At 40.2% G+C, this 22,495-nt stretch overlaps 2 protein-coding genes across 12 annotated transcripts in view; both read left to right on the forward strand.

Moving 5' to 3' along the window:
• The window catches only part of klc1a (kinesin light chain 1a), an 88,950-nt gene that overhangs the window by 7,126 nt on the left and 59,329 nt on the right, over positions 1-22,495 (forward strand). For 9 of the 11 annotated variants that reach the window (XR_011351188.1, XM_069916503.1, XM_069916501.1 and 6 more), the window contains exon 2: positions 20,518-20,779. Coding sequence is in view for 9 of the 11 variants with exons in the window: in XM_069916503.1 (XP_069772604.1) it covers positions 20,519-20,779 (261 nt within the window). In the remaining 2 variants the exon portion in view is untranslated. Of the gene's footprint in view, positions 1-6,132; positions 6,297-20,517; positions 20,780-21,578; positions 21,626-22,495 lie in introns of those variants that run through there. The other 2 variants (XM_069916502.1, XM_069916509.1) reach the window with 2 other exon arrangements.
• On the forward strand, positions 2,788-11,420 carry LOC138752863 (ice nucleation protein InaU-like). Its single transcript, XM_069915481.1, has 2 exons — positions 2,788-2,931; positions 9,060-11,420. The coding sequence occupies exons 1-2, from the start codon at positions 2,788-2,790 to the stop codon at positions 11,418-11,420; spliced, it is 2,505 nt and encodes an 834-aa protein (XP_069771582.1).

Here is a 22,495-nt window from a genome sequence, read left to right on the forward strand (position 1 = left end):
GTCGCCAGGGGAGGATGGTTTCCGCCTGAATATTACAAGAAATTTAAAGATTTATTCATACCTTTTATAGAGGTGTTGAAACAAGCAGTGGAAACCCATTCTTTACCAGAATCTTTTTCAAATGTGATACCTAAGAAAGATAGAGATTTGTTAAAAACTGAATCTTATAGGCCCATATCTTTAGCTATAATTTTATAATCAATATTTAATAAAGTTTTGGCAAATAAAGTAGCTAGATAGCTACCAAATTTAATTCATATGGATCAAACTGGTTTTATTAAAAACTGCCAATCTGCTGACAATGTTGCTAGATTGATTAGTTTACTACATTTATTCAAAAGAAGGGTAATTTAGCAGTTTGATAGATTAGAATGGAATTATTTATTTAAGGTACTAGAAAAATCTGGTTTTGGATTTACATTTATTAATTGGGTTAAAACTTTATATAAAAATCCCTCTGCTAAAGTTGTAACTAATGGACACATTTCTTCTGTTTTTCCATTGACCAGATCAAGGAGACAAGGATGTTACTTATCTTCAGCTTTGTTTGTTTTAGCTACTGAACCTTTAGCAGAGTTAGTAAGACAAGATTCTAATATTAAGGGTATAAAGGTTAGTCATGAGGAACATAAGATTAATTTATTTGCTAGTGATGTTTTGACAACCTAAAAATTCTTGTGTCAAGACTGGAAGAATATGGTGAAATATTGGGTTATAAGATTAATTGGGACAAAAGTGAAATTATGCCCTTGGTTAAAGGTGATTATACGCACTGTAGAGAGTTTGCTCGATTTAAGTGGTCAGATGATGGAATTAAATATTTGGGGATTAAAGTTGATAATGATTTAAATAACATAAATTGGGGGTGGTCACATGATGGATTAGTGGCTGGTTAGGGAAAACCAGCCCTCCACAGAGAAAGTTGGGAAAAAAGGTAGAAAAGCAAGACAGAGAAGAAAAGTATTTTTTAAAATAAGTTGCAAGATAAAAAGTATAAGAAGAACTTGAAGATGGCTCCAAAGAAGAAAAAGTCTACAATGTCAAGTAGAGATAAAGAAATCGCCGAAGAAAAAAGAGGAAGGCCTTATTGGTGTCTGGGAGGAGGGACCTGTCCCAAGAGGATGGCCCAATCGGTGAAGCCAGTGAGCGGGAAGCTGGGTGGCAGTGTCCTCTGGTGCGGTCTTGAACGTTGGCTTGCAGAGCCTGAAAAAGAAATGCCAGTGTGCGTGCGCGACTCCTCGCACATGCGCAGTATGCTTTGTAGCGAGGACACCAGTGGGAGCAGACACCAACAGCGGGACATTGAATCGGCAATGGGAGAGGCCACAGAGAAGACACCAATAGAAGAAGGATCAACATGGAGCCAAGAAATGGAGCGAGAGAAGATCAAGTGGAAGATACAGACTTGCAAGAAAAAATGCATTAAAAAAAAAACAGAAGCAGATGATTGATTAAGAATATTTTGACAGTCAAATAAAGATACTAATGGAAACTATAATGACTGAGCTCAGTAGTATTTTTAAAAAAAAACCATGCAAGAGACAGATGTAAAAATGCAAAAAATGGAGAAGGCTATGGCAGATATGAGAAAATGAAGTGGAAGAGAGTGATAGGCGTGGAAGTGGAGGTGAATGAGTTAAGAGAAACATTGGATAAGGAGCTTAAGAAGACACAAGATTTATTAGCCCAAAAAATTGACATTTTATAAAATTTCAGCAAATGTAATAATATAAAAATAGTGGGCCTGAAAGAAGGTGATGAAGGGGCATATATAAAAGGATTTATAAAAAGATTGATCCCACAGATCTTGGAAGAGGAAGAACTCCAAGAAGAAATAGACATCGAAAGAGCCCACAGAGCATTGGCGCCAAAGCCACGGCCACAACAGAAACCATGATCCATACTAATAAAACTACTATGATATTACAAAAAGAGAGAAAATATTGGAACTGGCAATGAAAAGAGTGAAAGAAAATAAGGAACCATTGGAGAACAATGGGGGAAAAATATTTTTGATTCAGATATTAGCTTTGAACTTTTAAAGAAGCGAAAAGAGTTTAATTTAGCAAAAACTGTACTATGGAAAAAAGGTTATAACTTTGAGTTGCGGCATCCAGCAGTGTTGAAGGTATTCATTTCTGGTGGGGAAAATAGACTGTTTTCAGATCCAGAAGAAACTCGAGGCTTTGCAGACCGATTACCAAATAAGCAACAAGAAGAGGAGTAAAGGAAATATTAAAAGGACTGTTAATAAGTTAAATAAGTTGGAATGTTAATAATTTGAGTACAGATGTTTAAGGTTTTAAAACAAAAAGCTTTGTTATATTTTTAAGAATAATGTATAGTGATTTCTCTGGGGGAGGACTGGGAAGACAGGGGGGTGGGGGGAAAACCTGCCCACCGTGAAATCTGTTGATGTTTGCAGTACATACCGCATCCCATGTAGAAAAAGGAGTTGTGATTGTCTTGCGAGGTGGCAAGGGGGAATTAATAGTTTTTTTTAATTAGTTTTTTTTTGTTTTCTTATGGTTTTTGTTATTTTCATATTAGTTATGTTGTCGCATATAGTAAAGAGTAGGAACAATCTAAAGAGTGATTTTGGAAGAAGGGAGATGGAGGGGTTGAAGAGGTGGGAGAGAGGTGAAAATGGATAGGTAAGATGAGTACATTGAACTATATGACTATTAATATTAATGGAATCCACAATCAAATTAAGAGAAAAAAGTTACTGACACTACTTAAAAAGGAGAAAATAGCCAGAAACCACTTTCACCAGAGGTCTTGATTATGAATAAAACTGAAAGAATTAAGGATCATGAAACAATACAGCCTGACTCTTGTGAGAGTCAATTTAAAGAGAAGTGGTTTGAAAAACTTTTGGAAGCCAATTTTACTGTTAATTTAGCTAAGAGTGAATTCTGTAATGATCAGGTGATATATCTTAGTTATGTTGTTGATCATGGAAAATTGGAGCCTGTTCCATTTAAAGTTCAGATAATTTCTGAATTTCCTGTATCCATGTGTAAGAAAGTTGTTACGATATTGTTAGGAATGGTTAGATATTACAGGAAGTTCTGTGAAAGCTTGCTGACATTGCTCTTCCCTGACTAGTCAGCAAGAATAGAGTGTATGCTGGGTGGTGTGGGTGTTTGATGATTGCTGCTGCTCTCTGATGGCAGTGTTCTCTGTAGTTGTACTCAGTAAAGTGAAGGGTTTTGCCTGTAATGTCCTGGGCTTTGTCCACTACCTTTTGGAGGACTTTAACGGTACATCGTTCCCTGAAGGTAGAAACTCACGTGAATAGGGTGGTGAAGAAGGCTTTTAGTATGCTGGCCTTTATCAATCATTGCATGGAATATAGGAGTTGGGAGGTGATGTTGAGACTGTATAGGACGTTGGTGCGGCCTAATTTGGAGTTCTGTGTGCAGTTCTGGTCGCCTAATTATAGGAAGGATATAAACAGAGTGGAGAGAGTGCAGAGAAGGTTTACCAGAATGTTACCTGGGTTTAAGCATCTAGAGTATAGGGAGAGATTGGACAGATTAGGTCTTTATTCTTTGGAGCGTAGAAGGTTGAGAGGGGATTTAATAGAAGTATTTAAGATTATGAAAGGGATAGACAGAGTGGATGTGGATAGACTATTTCCATTAAGAGGAGGAAAGATTAAAACAAGAGGACATGAGTTAAGAATTAAGGGGCAGAGGTTTAGAGGTAACATGAGGGGGAACTTCTTTACTCAGAGAGTGGTAGCCGTGTGGAATGATCTTCCGGGAGAAATAGTGGCGGCGGAGTCAATTGTATTATTTAAGAAAAGGTTGGACAGGTATATGGATGAGAAGAAGATGGAGGGTTATGGGCATTGTGCAGGGAGGTGGGACTAGAGAGGGGTGCGGACTAGAAGGGCCTAATGGCCTGTTTCCGTGCTGTAAATTGTTATGTTATGTTTATGCTCAGGGGTATTGGTGTTCCCATACCAGACTGTGATGCAGTCAGTCAGCACACTTTCCACCACAAATCTGTAGAAGTTTGCCAGGGTTTCTGATGTCATACCAAACTTCTGCACTTCTGAGGAAGAAGAGGCGCTGATGTACTTTCTTCAAGATGTCATTGGTGTGTTTAGTCCAGGAAAGATCCTCCAAAATAGTGGTTCCCAAGAACCTAAATGTGCTCACCCTCTCCACATCTGATTTCCCTCAATGATCACTGCATTGTATACTTCTGGCTTTCCTGAAGTTAGCAATCAGCTGCTTAGTTTTGGTCATATTGAGTGTAAGGTTGTTGTTGGTGCACCATTCATCCAAGTTTTCAATCTCCATCTATATGCTGACTCATCCCCTTCCTTTATACATTGGCAAATTTATAAATGACATAATTGTCATATTGATCTACACAGTTGTAGGTGTAAAGTGAGTAGAGTAGGGGGCTAAGAACACAGCCCTGTGGTGCTCCTGTACTGATGGAGACTGTGGAGGATAAGTTCTTAACAATCTTCACTGATTGTGGTCTGGAGGTGAGGAAATCCATGATCCGGTTATGCAGTTGGGTGGTAACTCCCAGATCTTGGAGTTTGTTGGTCAGTTTTGAGGGTATGTTGGTGTTAAACTGTAGTCGATAAAGATCATCCTGATGTTTGCATCTTTGCTGTCCGGATGTTGCAGGGGGTTGTGTAGGGCCAGTGAGATGTAATCCGGTGTAGACCTGTTGCCGCGATAGGTGAACTGGAATGGATCCATGTCACCAATCAGACAGGAGCTGATCTGCTTCATCACCAGCCTTTCTAAACATTTCATCACTGTTGGTGTAAGTGCTTCTGGTTAATAGTCGTTAGTGCAGTTTACTGCACTCTTTTTGGCCGGTATGATGCCTGTTTGAAACAGGTGGGCACCACACCCTGCTAGAGTGAGATATTGAAGATATCTGTGAATACCTTGATCAGCATTGACCTTTAGTACTCAGCCAGGTACTCCATCCGGGCCCGATGCTTTCCTTGGATTCACTTTCCCAAAGGCAGCATGCACGTCATCCTCTGAAATGGACAGGATGGGATCGTCAGGTGACATGAGGGTGCGGAGGGGTAGTTCTTTGCTGTTACTGTCGTTAAATCAGGCGTAGAAGACCCTGAGTTCCTCTGGGAGAGAAGGTTTGCCATTGGCTACTTTACTGGATTTGGTTTCGTAACAAGTTATGGGATTTCATTTCTGCCACTGCTGTCAGGTGCCCTGCGTTGTTTTCATTTTCGTCCAGAATCTCCACTTCGCCCAGAAGATGGCCTTCAGCAGGCCATTACCTACTGTTGTACTGATCTGGATCTCCAGATTTAAATGCCTGTGATCTGACTCTCAGCAGATTCTGAATGTGTCCCAAATATTATGGTGCCCTGAACTGGAGGAACTATGTATAAAAAGTGCTATAAACCAAGATGTATACAAATAACCTCAAATAAAATCTGGAATGTGCACTTTAATCACATGTGAATTGTTTACTTACTAATTTAAAACTGAGGAGCACAGAGGCAATATAAAGGATAAGAGTGTCTCTGTCAGAAACATTATGGAGAGCATTGTAAATTTAAGGTGAAGGGGTAAAAAAAAATTTTTAAAACCCTTCTTTGCATAAACATGATGCCTGAGGAAATGGTAAATGTGAGGACAATTGTAACATTTAATAGGCATGTACTAATACAGGCCCTGAGCTCATCTGCCTTGTCCATTATACTTTTTGTATTAAAATAAATGCACATCAGACCATTAGTCCTTTCATGTTCATTAACCTGGCGGTTCTTGAATCGGTTATCGAGTTATAAGCCATGCTAGTTGTGAATTGAGTATTTTTTATGAGGATGCCTTGAGGCAAACAGTCATATCACATTGCAGATTAATCAAGGGCAGCTTGAAACCACTATGGTGAGGTTCATCTTGGGGGTCTGATGACTGCACAGTCTTTTCTACTAAGTCTATTGGTACATACCTTCACACTCTTGAACCTTGTCCCTTATGGAAGCAGGGAGAAGGGTGTCCCTGGGGTGGGATAGGTCCTTCATTATGTTGGCTGCCTTTCTTTGGTAGCAGTGATGTTGATGGAGGGGAGCAAAGTTTGCTTGATGTTCTGAGCTGCATTCATCACCACCTGCAGCCTCTGATACAGGATGGAGAATCTCCCGTACCACACTGATGGATCCAGCCAAGATGTTTTTGATGATATACCTATATACATTAAAGATTTGGGGAAAATACTGAACTTCTGAAGCCCTCAAATGAAGTAGAGATATTGCTGTCCCATCAAAGTGATTGATGCAGGTCAGATCACTGGAAATGTTTACTCTCGAGAACTTGAAAGTATCTACTGTGTCGACTTGAGTACTATTGATGTAAACCAAGAAGTGGTTCTATCTGTCTTTTTAAAGTCTATGACCTTCTTCTTTGTCTAATGGTATTGAGAGGGAGGTTACTGTCTGGGCACCAGACCGAGACTGAGATAAGACCTCAATGTCTTTCTGTATTCCATCCCATCATTATTTGTATTCAGCTGACGACTTTCGTGTTGTCAGCGAATTTAAACGTATTATTTAGCTAAGGAGACATGGTGTCGGGGGAGTAATAGAGATCTCTGGGACAAGATTCTTAAACTGATGAATACAGCTTTAATATGTGCCTGACATTCATTAATCCAATTCAAAGTGGTGCATCATTTTCACATGTCCAAAGATAAGATGGCTTGTATCTTTTCTAATGTTACCCCTACTTGTGACAGATGCAAATCTGATATTGCTAAATTGACATGTATGTTTTTGTCTTGTCCATCCTTGCAAATCTATTGGAAAGAAATTTTTAATATCTTTTCAACTATAGTTCAGGTGGAGCTATGACCCAATCCAATAACTGCTCTTTTTGGGGTTTTTGAACCAATAGAGAGTTTTTCTGTACCTGCACAACAGGTTGTGGCTGTCTCTACGTTGTTGGCTAGAAGAGCCATCTTATTCAAATGGAAAAATTCTAGACATCCAACAGTGTTTCAATGGTTCTCTCATATTATGTCCTGTTTGTTTTTTAAAAAAATTAGATATCGTATATTTGATTCATCAGTGAAATCGAAGATGCATTGCAATCTTTTGTCTTATTTTTATTTGATGTAAATGTTTTTAATGTGGTTTAATGTACTTTTCCAGATGACATATAGTCTTACCTTTGTTTTTTGATTTATGATATTGAATCAAAAGTTACAAAATATACATAACCCTCAGGATAAGCTGCTCAAATGTTTTTTTTAGTTAGTTTTTTTTCAATTGAGTAGGTTAGGTGGGGTTTTATTTATATATATATATATATATATTTATATTTTTATATATATATATTTATATATATATACACACACACACACACACACACACACACACACACACACACACACACACACACACACACACATAGATATAACTATATATTTTGTCTTTTTTGTTTTCATCCAGTGCAGTGGAGGGGGGGACCAAGTTTATACTGTTTGAAGTTTTATCTTGATATATCTACATATGTGATATTGTATTTTCAGTTTTGTTTCCTTTTCTTCATTGTACTGTATTATTAAAAAAAACAAAGATAGGTAATGTAGGGGACTGAGTACACATGCTTATGAATGTGATTGTGGAGGAAATATTGATTCCTATCTTCTGATTTCAGTCTGTTAGACAGGAAGTCCAGGATCTAATTGAAGTTGGTTGTAATTTAAACAATATTATTTTCAATTGTCCAAAAATTAAACAATTGGAGTTGAACAGATTTGCAACACTACACTAACATTATGAATGTTATGTATTCGAGCTACCAACAAGTGAAAAAGAGTCATGCCCAAGTTGTTTTGAATAATTGGCCAAAATATAGTCAATTTTATTGAAAAAAGTTAATCATATAAATTAAAATGCAAAGAACAGAAACAAATACAGTTCAAATATTTTACACTAAAATTTTAGTGATTTCATATGAAGAACACCAGTATAGGATTGAAATGCTCAAGGTCTGTACAGTATTAAATGTATCGTGGTAGAAGTCCACTTCCTCCTTTATGGATCTGTTATATTGAAAATTTGTAAATTCAGCTTTGAATTTTCATTGCAGATTCTTCTGGTCACAGAATTTGCTGATTGACTTTCAATTGTTTTTAAATCACAGCAGATTGTTTAGACTACTCTAAGTTCAAATTCAAGGTCCCTACAGAGGTTTGCATTAATGCAGATGTACTGTTCACTGCCATTTAATTTTCCTTGACTAGAGAATGATAAAACCACCAATAATTTTGGTCTTGTAAAAAAAAACAAAGGAAACTTGAAAACTAAGATTGGAGGAAGTAAGTAGGACCAAGTAGGAATAGATGTATAGCTTCTGGTTTCAAAATCTTGAAGAATCAGCCTCAAAGTTTAAGCACTTATTGCTTTACCACTTCCAAAACAGTTTAAAAAAAACCATTTTATAGAGATTGGCAGACAAGGATTGAATGACCTTTCCACATGGTTCTGATCAATCTCACAGCAATTGGAGATTTTCATCAAAGTCTTAGCAAATTCAAATAATTATGGGATAGAATACAGAAAGGAGATTGAGAGTCTAGTAGACTGATGCCAAGATAACAACCTCCCTCTAAATACCATTAGACAAAGGAGCAGATTTAATAAATGGATTTAATATTTCACTGGGTGTGGTAGTTTTTTGTTCTGCATTCCCACCCCAGATTAGTCCATGTTGGAACAGAGTGGCACAAAATTCATCTAATTATTTATGGGGAAAATATATTCCTAATCCTCTACTGGCTCTGAATAGGTTTAAGGCCTATATGTTTTTAACAGCCATGCAGTACATATTCTAGATTGTTTAAAAAAACTGCAACATGGATTATGCCCAATTAGTGTCTAATGATAAGACCTTGTTAAATTCAGAATTCCTACTGCCATCTGAGAACATTGTACATAACTGTTATTTCTTGAGAATTTGTGTCAGGGCTGGTGTGAACAATTGGAGAACCATCAGAGTCCAGGCAAAGAAATTGTGTGTGAACTTGAATTTATAGAATAGACCTCTACTAATTCTGAAGAATGGAGGTCTCGTCATTCTGGAGAATGGAGGTCTCGTCATTCTGGAGAATGGAGGTCTCGTCATTCTGGAGAATGGAGGTCTCGTCATTCTGGAGAATGGAGGTCTCGTCATTCTGGAGAATGGAGGTCTCGTCATGCTGGAGAATGGAGGTCTCGTCATGCTGGAGAATGGAGGTCTCGTCATGCTGGAGAACGGAGGTCTCGTCATGCTGGAGAACGGAGGTCTCGTCATGCTGGAGAACGGAGGTCTCGTCATGCTGGAGAACGGAGGTCTCGTCATGCTGGAGAACGGAGGTCTCGTCATGCTGGAGAACGGAGGTCTCGTCATGCTGGAGAACGGAGGTCTCGTCATGCTGGAGAACGGAGGTCTCGTCATGCTGGAGAACGGAGGTCTCGTCATGCTGGAGAACGGAGGTCTCGTCATGCTGGAGAACGGAGGTCTCGTCATGCTGGAGAACGGAGGTCTCGTCATGCTGGAGAACGGAGGTCTCGTCATGCTGGAGAACGGAGGTCTCGTCATGCTGGAGAACGGAGGTCTCGTCATGCTGGAGAACGGAGGTCTCGTCATGCTGGAGAACGGAGGTCTCGTCATGCTGGAGAACGGAGGTCTCGTCATGCTGGAGAACGGAGGTCTCGTCATGCTGGAGAACGGAGGTCTCGTCATGCTGGAGAACGGAGGTCTCGTCATGCTGGAGAACGGAGGTCTCGTCATGCTGGAGAACGGAGGTCTCGTCATGCTGGAGAACGGAGGTCTCGTCATGCTGGAGAACGGAGGTCTCGTCATGCTGGAGAACGGAGGTCTCGTCATGCTGGAGAACGGAGGTCTCGTCATGCTGGAGAACGGAGGTCTCGTCATGCTGGAGAACGGAGGTCTCGTCATGCTGGAGAACGGAGGTCTCGTCATGCTGGAGAACGGAGGTCTCGTCATGCTGGAGAACGGAGCTCTCGTCATGCTGGAGAACGGAGCTCTCGTCATGCTGGAGAACGGAGCTCTCGTCATGCTGGAGAACGGAGCTCTCGTCATGCTGGAGAACGGAGCTCTCGTCATGCTGGAGAACGGAGCTCTCGTCATGCTGGAGAACGGAGCTCTCGTCATGCTGGAGAACGGAGCTCTCGTCATGCTGGAGAACGGAGCTCTCGTCATGCTGGAGAACGGAGCTCTCGTCATGCTGGAGAACGGAGCTCTCGTCATGCTGGAGAACGGAGCTCTCGTCATGCTGGAGAACGGAGCTCTCGTCATGCTGGAGAACGGAGCTCTCGTCATGCTGGAGAACGGAGCTCTCGTCATGCTGGAGAACGGAGCTCTCGTCATGCTGGAGAACGGAGCTCTCGTCATGCTGGAGAACGGAGCTCTCGTCATGCTGGAGAACGGAGCTCTCGTCATGCTGGAGAACGGAGCTCTCGTCATGCTGGAGAACGGAGCTCTCGTCATGCTGGAGAACGGAGCTCTCGTCATGCTGGAGAACGGAGCTCTCGTCATGCTGGAGAACGGAGCTCTCGTCATGCTGGAGAACGGAGCTCTCGTCATGCTGGAGAACGGAGCTCTCGTCATGCTGGAGAACGGAGCTCTCGTCATGCTGGAGAACGGAGCTCTCGTCATGCTGGAGAACGGAGCTCTCGTCATGCTGGAGAACGGAGCTCTCGTCATGCTGGAGAACGGAGCTCTCGTCATGCTGGAGAACGGAGCTCTCGTCATGCTGGAGAACGGAGCTCTCGTCATGCTGGAGAACGGAGCTCTCGTCATGCTGGAGAACGGAGCTCTCGTCATGCTGGAGAACGGAGCTCTCGTCATGCTGGAGAACGGAGCTCTCGTCATGCTGGAGAACGGAGCTCTCGTCATGCTGGAGAACGGAGCTCTCGTCATGCTGGAGAACGGAGCTCTCGTCATGCTGGAGAACGGAGCTCTCGTCATGCTGGAGAACGGAGCTCTCGTCATGCTGGAGAACGGAGCTCTCGTCATGCTGGAGAACGGAGCTCTCGTCATGCTGGAGAACGGAGCTCTCGTCATGCTGGAGAACGGAGCTCTCGTCATGCTGGAGAACGGAGCTCTCGTCATGCTGGAGAACGGAGCTCTCGTCATGCTGGAGAACGGAGCTCTCGTCATGCTGGAGAACGGAGCTCTCGTCATGCTGGAGAACGGAGCTCTCGTCATGCTGGAGAACGGAGCTCTCGTCATGCTGGAGAACGGAGCTCTCGTCATGCTGGAGAACGGAGCTCTCGTCATGCTGGAGAACGGAGCTCTCGTCATGCTGGTAAAAACACAGAGATGCTGGAGGAATTCAACTGTTCTTTTCAGCGTTCAAAAAAAAACAAAGATATATTGCCAATGTTTCAGGCCTAAGCCTTTCCTCAAGGAATAAGAAGAGTGAGCCAGAAGCAGAAAGCCTCAGAATTCAGACAATTCTTGCTAGGGGAGGAATGCAGACCAACAAAATGTGTTAATTGGATACAATAAGGGGAGAGGTGAGAATGTATCATGTTTGTGTGAAAGGAGACAGGGAAAAGGGAGAGAGACCGAGCTGGAGGAAAATGACGGGAAGAAGTGGGAAGGGATCTCCTTCCCTCTCTGCCTTCTGCCAGGACCTACCCCTGTGACCATACGAGTTGTTTCATTTGCACCCACACCTCCTTCCTCACCACCATTCAGGATCCCAAACAATCCTTCAAAATGAAACAAAATTTCACATGTAAATCTGCTAGGGTCATCTACTACATCCAGTGCTCCCGTTGTGGTCTCCTCTACATCTGAGAGACTGGATGCAGTCTGGGAGATCACTTTGTTGAGCACCTCGGCTCTATCTGACGTAATAGTGTGGATCTCCCAGTGGCCACCCATTTCAATTCCCCATCCCATTCCCTTGCTGATATCTGTCCATGGTGCCATGCACTGAGACCACCTGCAAATTGGAGTAACCACACCTCATCTTCCAACTGGTCACCCTCGAACTGAATGACAATATTTACTTCTCTGGCTTTTGTTACCCCCCCACCCCCACATCTTCCTCCATCACCTTGCTCTGGCTCTCTCCCTTTTCCCTGTCTTCTTTCGCACAAATGTGATAAATTCTTACCTCATTCCTTATCATACCCAATTAATACCTTTTGTTGGCCTGGATTCCTACCCCAGCAAACATTGTCTGAATTCTGAGACTTCCAGCTTCTGACTCATTCTTCTTCCTTGAAGAAGGGCTCAGGCCCAAAACGTTGACAATATATCTTTGCTTTTTTAGATGGTAAAAAGACTGGCTGAGTTCCTCCAGCATTTCCATGTTTTTACTACAATTACCACATCTGCAGACTTTTCTGTTTCACTCTAGTAATTCTGGGAAAGTTTGCTGCTTGCTAGAAGATCTTTTTCTCGACATCACAGGGCAATACCATTAACTAAACAAGCTTGTCTTGCTTCCATTCAGCTGTCAATATTTTGGTTGGAGTTTGTTGAGAGGGTTATCCATAATTGGAGATAATGAATGTTTAAAATGGATAGAAGGGGTCCCCAATGATTGTGTTGAGCTTCAAAAGTATTATAGCTGCATTCATCCAGACAAGTTTCTGTGCCTAATAGATGGTGATAAGGCTTTTGGAAAACCTGTTATTTTGTTCCTGTAGTCATTGAATTTATGTGATGGTCTTGTCTGAGAGCATCCATGGATGGAAATAGTCAAGCTTTTGAGTTGAACCCCTTTAAGAAGACTATCTGTCTCTGTGACAAAATTGTGCAATGATTAATCTTTAGTTTAATGTTAAACTTCTTCTTTCTTTCTTCTTCTTCTTTGGCTTGGCTTCGCGGACGAAGATTTATGGAGGGAGTAAATGTCTACGTCAGCTGCAGGCTCGTTTGTGGCTGACAAGTCCGATGCGGGACAGGCAGACACGGTTGTAGCGGTTGCAGGGGAAAATTGGTTGGTTGGGGTTGGGTGTTGGGTTTTTCCTCCTTTGCCTTTTGTCAGTGAGGTGGGCTCTGCGGTCTTCTTCAAAGGAGGTTGCTGCCCGCCAAACTGTGAGGTGCAAAGATGCACGGTTTGAGGCGATATCAGCCCACTGGCGGTGGTCAATGTGGCAGGCACCAAGAGATTTCTTTAGGCAGTCCTTGTACCTTTTCTTTGGTGCACCTCTGTCACAGTGGCCAGTGGAGAGCTCACCATTTAACACGATCTTGGGAAGGCGATGGTCCTCCATTCTGGAGACGTGACCCACCCAGCGCAGCTGGATCTTCAGCAGCGTGGACTCGATGCTGTCGACCTCTGCCATCTCGAGTACTTCGACGTTAGGGATGAAAGCGCTCCAATGGATGTTGAGGATGGAGCGGAGACAACGCTAGTGGAAGCGTTCTAGGAGCCGTAGGTGATGCCGGTAGAGGACCCATGATTCAGAGCCGAACAGGAGTGTAGGTATGACAACGGCTCTGTATACGCTTATCTTTGTGAGGTTTTTCAGTTGGTTGTTTTTCCAGACTCTTTTGTGTAGTCTTCCAAAGGCGCTATTTGCCTTGGCGAGTCTGTTGTCTATCTCATTGTTGATCCTTGCATCTGATGAAATGGTGCAGCCATTTATATGAAATAACTATATTTCATATAATTGCACGCACACGCGCACGCACACACACACGGAACAAAGAAAAAACACGTTTGCATTTTAAACAGAGAGATTCTTTAAAGGTGGTCATTGGCATCCTCTCAGAGACAGAAGTCTGCTGTGACTGCAGTTATAGAGAGAAATGAAAAATTTTATGATGGTTCTTGAGAAGAGAACAATAGACTATTTACTTGAGAAGCATTTTCCTGGTCAATCCTAGACAGCTCAAAGAAATGTTTTGGAGGAGAGAAATATCAAACAAAGATAATTGATTTTAAGTTTGGGAGGACAAAGATTGAATTATGCTTTTTAGCATGAAGATGTTAAAAGGATCAAAAGAACTTCAAAGATAGTTATGATGTCATAGTATGTGACATGAGAGATTTGCAAGAAATAAATCATCAGAATCAGAGTTATATTGGGGGGTCAGTTGAAGAGAAGGCCACCCTGTATCGATAGGATTGAGAAAGCACCAATATTTCCTTTAGAGAAGGAAAGTTGCCTGTGCTTTCTTTAACAAAAGTGGTATTAAAAGGAATAGCCACTCCGACTGCCTCAAAGAAAAGGGGAAGCCTCGTGTATCCATGGAAAAAGGTCACTCTTGATTAAGAAATAAATCATCATGGAAAACTGATTTCATAACTCTTAGGCAAGATAAGAGGAAGTTTGTAAAATCACTTGTGTGAAGAAATATCTCTCTGAAAAACAGCTCAAGAAAATTTGAGTTTAAAGAAGTCTGAAGACATGATGTTTGAAAATGCTTCATAATTATTTCTGAATTGCAATTTAAAAATCTTCAACATATAGGTCCAAGCCAGCATGGTTTCATGAAGGGAAGATCCTGCCTGACCAACCTAATAGAACTTTTTGAGGAAATCTCAAGTAGAGTGGACAAGGGAGAGGCTGTGGATGTAGCATATTTGGATTTTCAAAAGACCTTCAATAAGGTGGTGCATAAAAAACTGCCTATTAAGATGAGAGCACATGGAATTACCGGAAAAATAATAGATTGGGTAGAGCATTGGCTGATAGGCAGAAATCAAAGGTGGGAATATTCTGGTTGGTTGCTTATTACTAGTGGTGTTCTACAAGTTTCAGTCTTGGGGTCGCTTTTTACAATATATATTGATGATTTAGATTGTGGATTAAATGGTTTCATGGCAAATTTTGCAAATGACATGAAGATAGGTGGTAGAGTACGGTATAGAAGAAATCGAAAGCTTACAGAGAGACTTAGACAGCATAGGAGAATGGGCGAAGAAATGGCAGATGAGATATTATGTTGAGAAATGTACGGTTGTACATTTTGGTAGAGGAAATAAATGGTCGGATTATTATTTGGATGGGGAGAAAATTCAAACCTCAGAAGTACAAAGGGACTTGGGGGTCCTCGTGCAGGATAACCTGAAAGTTGATCGCCAGCTTGGATCAGCGGTAAAGAAGGTGAATGCTATGTTGGCATTTGTTTCAAAGGGGATTGTGTATAAGAATAAAGAGGTGTTGATGAGACTCTACAGGGCACTGGTGAGACCTCATTTGGAGTACTGTGTGCAGTTTTTGGGCCCCGTAATATTAGAAAGGATATAGCAAGGTTGGAGAGGGTACAAAGGAGGTTTACCAGAATGATTCCAGGAATGAGAAGGATAACGTATGAGGAATGCTTAGCAGTTCTTGGACTCTATTCATTAGAATATAGAAGAATGAGAGGGGATCTCATAGAAACATTTTGAATAATGAATAGATTGGACAGAGTGGATGTTTCCCCTGTTGGGTGATTCCAGGACAAGAGGGCACAGTCTTAGAATTTAAAAAGTACCAATTTACAACAGAGATGAGGAGAAATTTCTTTAGCCAGAGGGTAGTGGATTTGTGGAATTTGTTGCCGCATGCAGCTGTGGAGGCAGGATCTTTGGGGGAATTTAAAGAGGAAATAGATAGGTTTCTAATTAGTCAGGGTATCAAGAGATATGGGGGCAAGGATGGAACTAGATGCAAGAACAGTTTAGCTCAGGAAGGTTTCATGGAGAAAACTTGATGGGCCAAATGACCTGCTTTGTTCCTTTTTCTTGTGAACATTAGACTTTTGATGCTGAAATTTAAAGTTGACTTTTCAGAATTATGCCTAAATTGTAATAGTTTGGGATTTGGCCACACGCACGTATATTTTACGTTTATGCATAGTAGGGTTAAGTTTAGAGTTAATTAAGAAATATTATGTTATTAATAGTTTAATAAATACTATTATTTTGACTTTACCATTGTCTGGTGAATCTTACATTGCTGTTTCTTTGTTAGTTCATAACAAAATTTGTTGATTCGGAGCAGTCTCCTATAATTGTGGGATGATTATTTCCTTTGTCAGAAAAATAAATGAAACCAATCTTGACTAATACCTTAACTCAACAATTCTGATGTGATAGGAAACAGTCTCTCAGTTGTGTTATGTGAATGTAGCCCATTTTTCCTGTCTTGATTCCATTAGGAATACAACCATTTCAAAATTAACTTGTTGGACTCTAATATCCTCATTACATAATCAAATGCAACCGTATCATGTTATGAGCCCAGAGGACCCCAGAACCCAGCAGCAATAGATATTCACTAAGACAAATGGTTACTTAAACAAAAGTTGCTTTTAATTATCTTTAAAAATGAAAATAGAATCATACTTTAACTTATCACTATCGACTTACTTAATCTAACTTAACCCCCCTTCTAATTCTAAGCACACACGTGTGTGTGTGTGTGTGTGTGTGTGTGTGTGTGTGTTCAGAAAAGTTCTTTGGTTCACAGTCCAATTTCACTGGTTGCAGGCAATTCTTATACTGTGCACAGAATTTAATATTTATAAAGTTCACAAGGCTTTGGTGTTTGAAAGGTAAATGGTTAATGCTCAGGAAGGTTCTTGTCGGTTTTCAGAGAGAGATTTGTTGATGAAACCTGCCCCCTTCAGGGTTCTCTAGATGATAACCACAGAGTTCCTTTTCGTTTCTCTTATTTCAAGTGAAACTTAGACAACCAGTCCTCTCCTCTTGCATGAATCACAAGGGCTTTGACCAGGCTGAATCAAGCACTTTCAACCTGTCTTCCACATGGGGTTTCCACAAGCTTGCCAGCTTGTCCTGTTGCAGTCCCAACTGCTGTTGCTGGCTGTAACACTGTAGAAGTTCTCGCTCTCGCTTTCTCTCTCTCCCCCTTGCAAAACCACATGACCCTCTTAGAACAGTTCCAGATAATCTGCAGCTCCAACAAGATCTTTCATCTGTTTCATTTTTGTAAACAACAATCCATTTGTGAAGTTTCATGGGCACTCTCCAAAGCTCTTGCAAAATCTGTTGGCCACGACATGTCTAGTATGGGGCAGAGCTCCAGTATTTTAAATAAGATTTGTTTTAAAGTGTTTGTATGTGACCTACTCTAACAAACCTTTCTCAATTTATCTCCCAAAAACACATCTATATACTCTGTCACAATCATGCCTGTCTTTTGGCCTGAAATCTGGATTTGCTAGCTGAGCAGTGATTTTAGATAATGAATTCCATTCTTATTTTCTGCATTCATTTGAATCCCATCATCCTCTTTCATGTTAATATTGGAATGATTCTAGATCTCTTAACACCTTCACTACCACCGCAGTATTATTTAAAACAAAATTGCCTTCACTGTCAAGAACTTTAGTCCATTTGATATCTAGCATTGATTGTATTAGTTACACTGTCTCTACACAATTTCATCCATATCTCTTCTTGAATTTGTATATTTAAATCCTGTTCCCACTTCAGTTTAGTTTGATACAAATCTTTATTTTCCTTTATTTTTTGTAATTTATTATACATAGTAGTTATAAATCTTTGAATAATAAAGGTATCTGTTATAACATATTCAAATTGACTATGCTTGGCAAGTCTCATTCATTCCTATTTTTCCTTCAAATATGATCATAATTGATAATATTCAAATATTGCATTTTGTAATATCCCATATTCTTCCTTTAAATGATAAAATGTCATAAAAATTGTACCTCTAAAACAATCTTGTATTTTCTGTATACTTCTTTCATACCAATTGTCAAATAAAAAAATTATTCATTGTGAACGGAAGAAGTTAATTTTGTTTTAAAGTCAATTGAGCCAATTGATTATTCCTTATACCTCTTTCCACATATATCCTGTTCCATATTCAAAACCATTTTTTAAAAAAATTTGTATTTCTTTTCTACCTTTAAAAATTTCATTTATACAATATTTTGGTCTGAACTTTCTTCACCTATATTATTTATCTCAATATCTACCCAAGATGCCCTTTGATATCAAGAAGACAAAAATCTCAATTGAGCTGCCTTATAATAACTTTTAAAATTTGGTAATCTCTCACTTTCTTGATCTTTTTTCCATGTCGACTTTTCCATACTTATCCTTGCCAATTTTCTTTTCCTTAAAAACTCCCTAATATTCTTTTACATCAAATGTATTGTACATCCTATAAGTTGAATAAATTTAATTTAAATGTTTCTGCTCAATGTTTTAGATGTAAAAAGAGGTTGGTAATTTTTTTTGCATTCAATATGGTTGTGTGAAAAGTTTAAAAGATTTTTGGAAAGAATTATGTACAATTTTAGAGAAGATATTAAAAGTGAAGATTAAATTAGAGCCAAGAATTTTTTGTTGGGTTTTATATACACATAATATATATATATATATATATATATATATATATATATAATATATATATATGATGAAGACATTAAGATGGAATTAAATATAAAAAGAGATGTTTGAGTCCAGCAACAGCAATACTGAGAAAGTGTAGCTAAAACGTGGAAATTGGAAAATAATGTTAAAATAGAAGAATGGTTTAATTAAATAAAATATTGTATCCCATTTGAAAAAAATTACTTATGAGATGATTATAATAAATTTTGTCAAATATGGGAGCCTTGTATGAGATTTATGAATATAGACTAATCCAGACATTCTAATCTAATTTTGCTCCCCCCGAAAATGTGGTACTTTCATTAAGAAATATATTATGGCATTATTAATGCTCTCCATTGCAGGCAAAATCTTCGCTAGGATTCTACTAAATAGAATACCTAGTGTCGCTGAGAATATTCTCCCAGAATCACAGTGCGGCTTTCGCGCAAACAGAGGAACCACTGACATGGTCTTTGCCCTCAGACAGCTCCAAGAAAAGTGCAGAGAACAAAACAAAGGACTCTACATCACCTTTGTTGACCTCACCAAAGCCTTCGACACCGTGAGCAGGAAAGGGCTTTGGCAAATACTAGAGCGCATCGGATGTCCCCCAAAGTTCCTCAACATGATTATCCAACTGCACGAAAACCAACAAGGTCGGGTCAGATACAGCAATGAGCTCTCTGAACCCTTCTCCATTAACAATGGCGTGAAGCAAGGCTGTGTTCTCGCACCAACCCTCTTTTCAATCTTCTTCAGCATGATGCTGAACCAAGCCATGAAAGACCCCAACAATGAAGACGCTGTTTACATCCGGTACCGCACGGATGGCAGTCTCTTCAATCTGAGGCGCCTGCAAGCTCACACCAAGACACAAGAGAAACTTGTCCGTGAACTACTCTTTGCAGATGATGCCGCTTTAGTTGCCCATTCAGAGCCAGCTCTTCAGCGCTTGACGTCCTGCTTTGCGGAAACTGCCAAAATGTTTGGCCTGGAAGTCAGCCTGAAGAAAACTGAGGTCCTCCATCAGCCAGCTCCCCACCATGACTACCAGCCCCCTCACATCTCCATCGGGCACACAAAACTCAAAACGGTCAACCAGTTTACCTATCTCGGCTGCACCATTTCATCAGATGCAAGGATCGACAATGAGATAGACAACAGACTCGCCAAGGCAAATAGCGCCTTTGGAAGACTACACAAAAGAGTCTGGAAAAGCAACCAACTGAAAAACCTCACAAAGATAAGCGTATACAGAGCCGTTGTCATACCCACACTCCTGTTCGGCTCCGAATCATGGGTCCTCTACCGGCACCACCTACGGCTCCTAGAACGCTTCCACCAGCGTTGTCTCCGCTCCATCCTCAACATCCATTGGAGCGCTCACACCCCTAACGTCGAGGTACTCGAGATGGCAGAGGTCGACAGCATCGAGTCCACGCTGCTGAAGATCCAGCTGCGCTGGATGGGTCACGTCTCCAGAATGGAGGACCATCGCCTTCCCAAGATCGTATTATATGGCGAGCTCTCCACTGGCCACCGTGACAGAGGTGCACCAAAGAAAAGGTACAAGGACTGCCTAAAGAAATCTCTTGGTGCCTGCCACATTGACCACCGCCAGTGGGCTGATAACGCCTCAAACCGTGCATCTTGGCGCCTCACAGTTTGGCGGGCAGCAGCCTCCTTTGAAGAAGACCGCAGAGCCCACCTCACTGACAAAAGGCAAAGGAGGAAAAACCCAACACCCAACCCCAACCAACCAATTTTCCCTTGCAACCGCTGCAATCGTGTCTGCCTGTCCCGCATCGGACTGGTCAGCCACAAACGAGCCTGCAGCTGACGTGGACTTTTTTACCCCCTCCATAAATCTTCGTCCGCGAAGCCAAGCCAAAGAAAGAGATTAATGTGCTTATAATTATTATGATGAATGTGTTCTTTTAGGGATGGTGGGAGGTTGGGGGATGAAAATTGAAAATTATTTAGTGTCTATTATATAACGTTATTCCAAGTTAATTTGAAATGTATAAAAGATACTAATAAATAAAATTTTCCAAAAAAAACTTTAGTCAAACTTTTAACAATGTGTTTCATTGTAAATCACTTTGGATATGCGTGTAATTTGTGTTTAAATACTTTTACAATTTGCTAACACTAGAATTTCTTTTTCAGGATGCATGACACCATGTCTACAATGGTGTATTTGAAGGAAGATAAATTAGAAAAACTCTCTCAAGAAGAGATAATTGGAAAAACAAAACAGGTGATTCAGGGACTTGAAGCATTAAAAAATGAACACAACTCAATTTTACATAGCCTGCTGGAAACCCTGAAATGTCTGAAAAAAGACGATGAGATGAATTTGGTTGAAGAAAAATCCAATATGATTCGCAAGTCCTTGGAAATGTTGGAACTTGGTCTTAGTGAGGCACAGGTAAACGTTCTTGAAGTTGTTCAAGATTTTTTTTATTTCGTATATAGTTTTAATACGTCCTGTATGCTCTTAGTTCAGCCTTAAAGTATTTCTGTTGCCACTCTTGATAGACAGGCAACAAAATTGCTGTGAAGATTGAATACTTTGATATTTTGCAGCTTTAGATTTGGCAGATAAAGATTCTGGAAATATCTGGGTGATTAAGTGCCATATATGGAGAGAGAAAAAAATGTTAACATTCAGATCAGTGGTAATATTTTTGAGAAATTCCTCCTCACTAAGGCATAAATTAGATTGATAATGGGTTTGTGCTGTTGCCTCAGAGGAAGAATCCACCATCAAGCTGTTTGATAATTCCAGTAAAGTTCATAGTACAGGAGCACACTGTCAGTCATATCTTATGAGAGAAGAAATAGAGTAAGACAATGTCATTGGGAATAGAAAAATAGTAACTGACCTTGCAGATGATTTAACATGATACATGTTAAACACATTGGATGTTTTTCTCTTGATGTATTTCAACGTTGCATCCCTCTTATCTTGAAATAGACATCTAGTAGCTTTGTGCTGAATGGAATGTATTATGATGAGGGTTCTCAACTCAAATGCATTTGCCACCAGACCAAATTGAGTATTCTTGAAGCTACAGTAGGCCACCTATACAAATGAACAGAACACCAGGGGAGAAGGATTGGTGGCAATCTCAATCCTCTTCCCCGATGTTTTTTTTCTATGTCAAATTTATAACCACCTTGTATATGGTCCTTGTTTATAATATTAGTAATATTTCTTTTCACAGGCCACATATAACAAACTCATGGACCACCAGTAGTCCTCAGACCACAGGTTGAGAAATATGATAATTTAATACAAATTAACATCTGAAAACCTTAAGAAACAAATTTTATGGGATTTATAACAAAGCTAGCGCAATAATTGATGTATATTTGCACATTTGTGCAAATGTAGTCCAGTCCATTTGTGGGATGGATGTTAACAGCAGTAGAACTTGATGATCACTTGTTAATTTAATTCTTCACATTTTATGTACAGTATTTTGTTTGATTATGTAGTACAGGGATAATGCATATTCATGGATAGCTGCAGAAAAATAGATTCTTTCAGGACGAATTACCAGTGTTTTGAATAACATATTTGATGGTATGAGAGGGGAGTTGAGTAAGATTGATTGGGTGGTGTTTATGGGGGAGTTGACTGTGGATAGACAATGGAAAGCATTCACAGATCTAATGGAGAAATTGCAAAAATCGTTTATACCGGTTTGGCATAAAAATAAACCAAAAAAGGTGACTCAACTGTGGATAACAAGGGAAATTAGAGACAGCATTAGGTCCAAAGAGAGAGCATATCAATTGGCCAAAAAAAGTACCACAACCGAAGACTGGGAGTAGTTCAAGATGCACCAAAGGAGGACAAAGGGATTAATCAAGAGAGCAAAAATAAATTACGAAAGTAAGCTTGCGGCAAATATAAAAACCGACTGCAAAAGCTTTTATAAATATGTCAAGAGGAAAAGATTGGTGAAATCCAGAGTAGGTCCCTTGCAGTCGGAATCAGGGGAATATATAATGGGGAATAAGGAAATGGCAGACCAATTAAATTCTTACTTTAGTTTTGTTTTTACAAGATAACCTCCCAAGGATGTTGGGAAACATAGAGACTAATGCAAGGGAGGAACTGAAAGAAATCAGTATT

Source organism: Narcine bancroftii, chromosome 2 (assembly GCF_036971445.1).
Source record: "Narcine bancroftii isolate sNarBan1 chromosome 2, sNarBan1.hap1, whole genome shotgun sequence".
NCBI classification, from domain to species: domain Eukaryota; kingdom Metazoa; phylum Chordata; class Chondrichthyes; order Torpediniformes; family Narcinidae; genus Narcine; species Narcine bancroftii.

Coding starts and splice junctions, on each gene's coding strand:
- LOC138752863 (XM_069915481.1), top strand. CDS start 2,788: ATGAATAAAACTGAAAGAATTAAGGATCATGAAACAATACAGCCTGAC. Junction 2,932..9,059: donor GTGAATTCTGTAATGATCAG/GTGATATATCTT, acceptor TTTATAGAATAG/ACCTCTACTAATTCTGAAGA.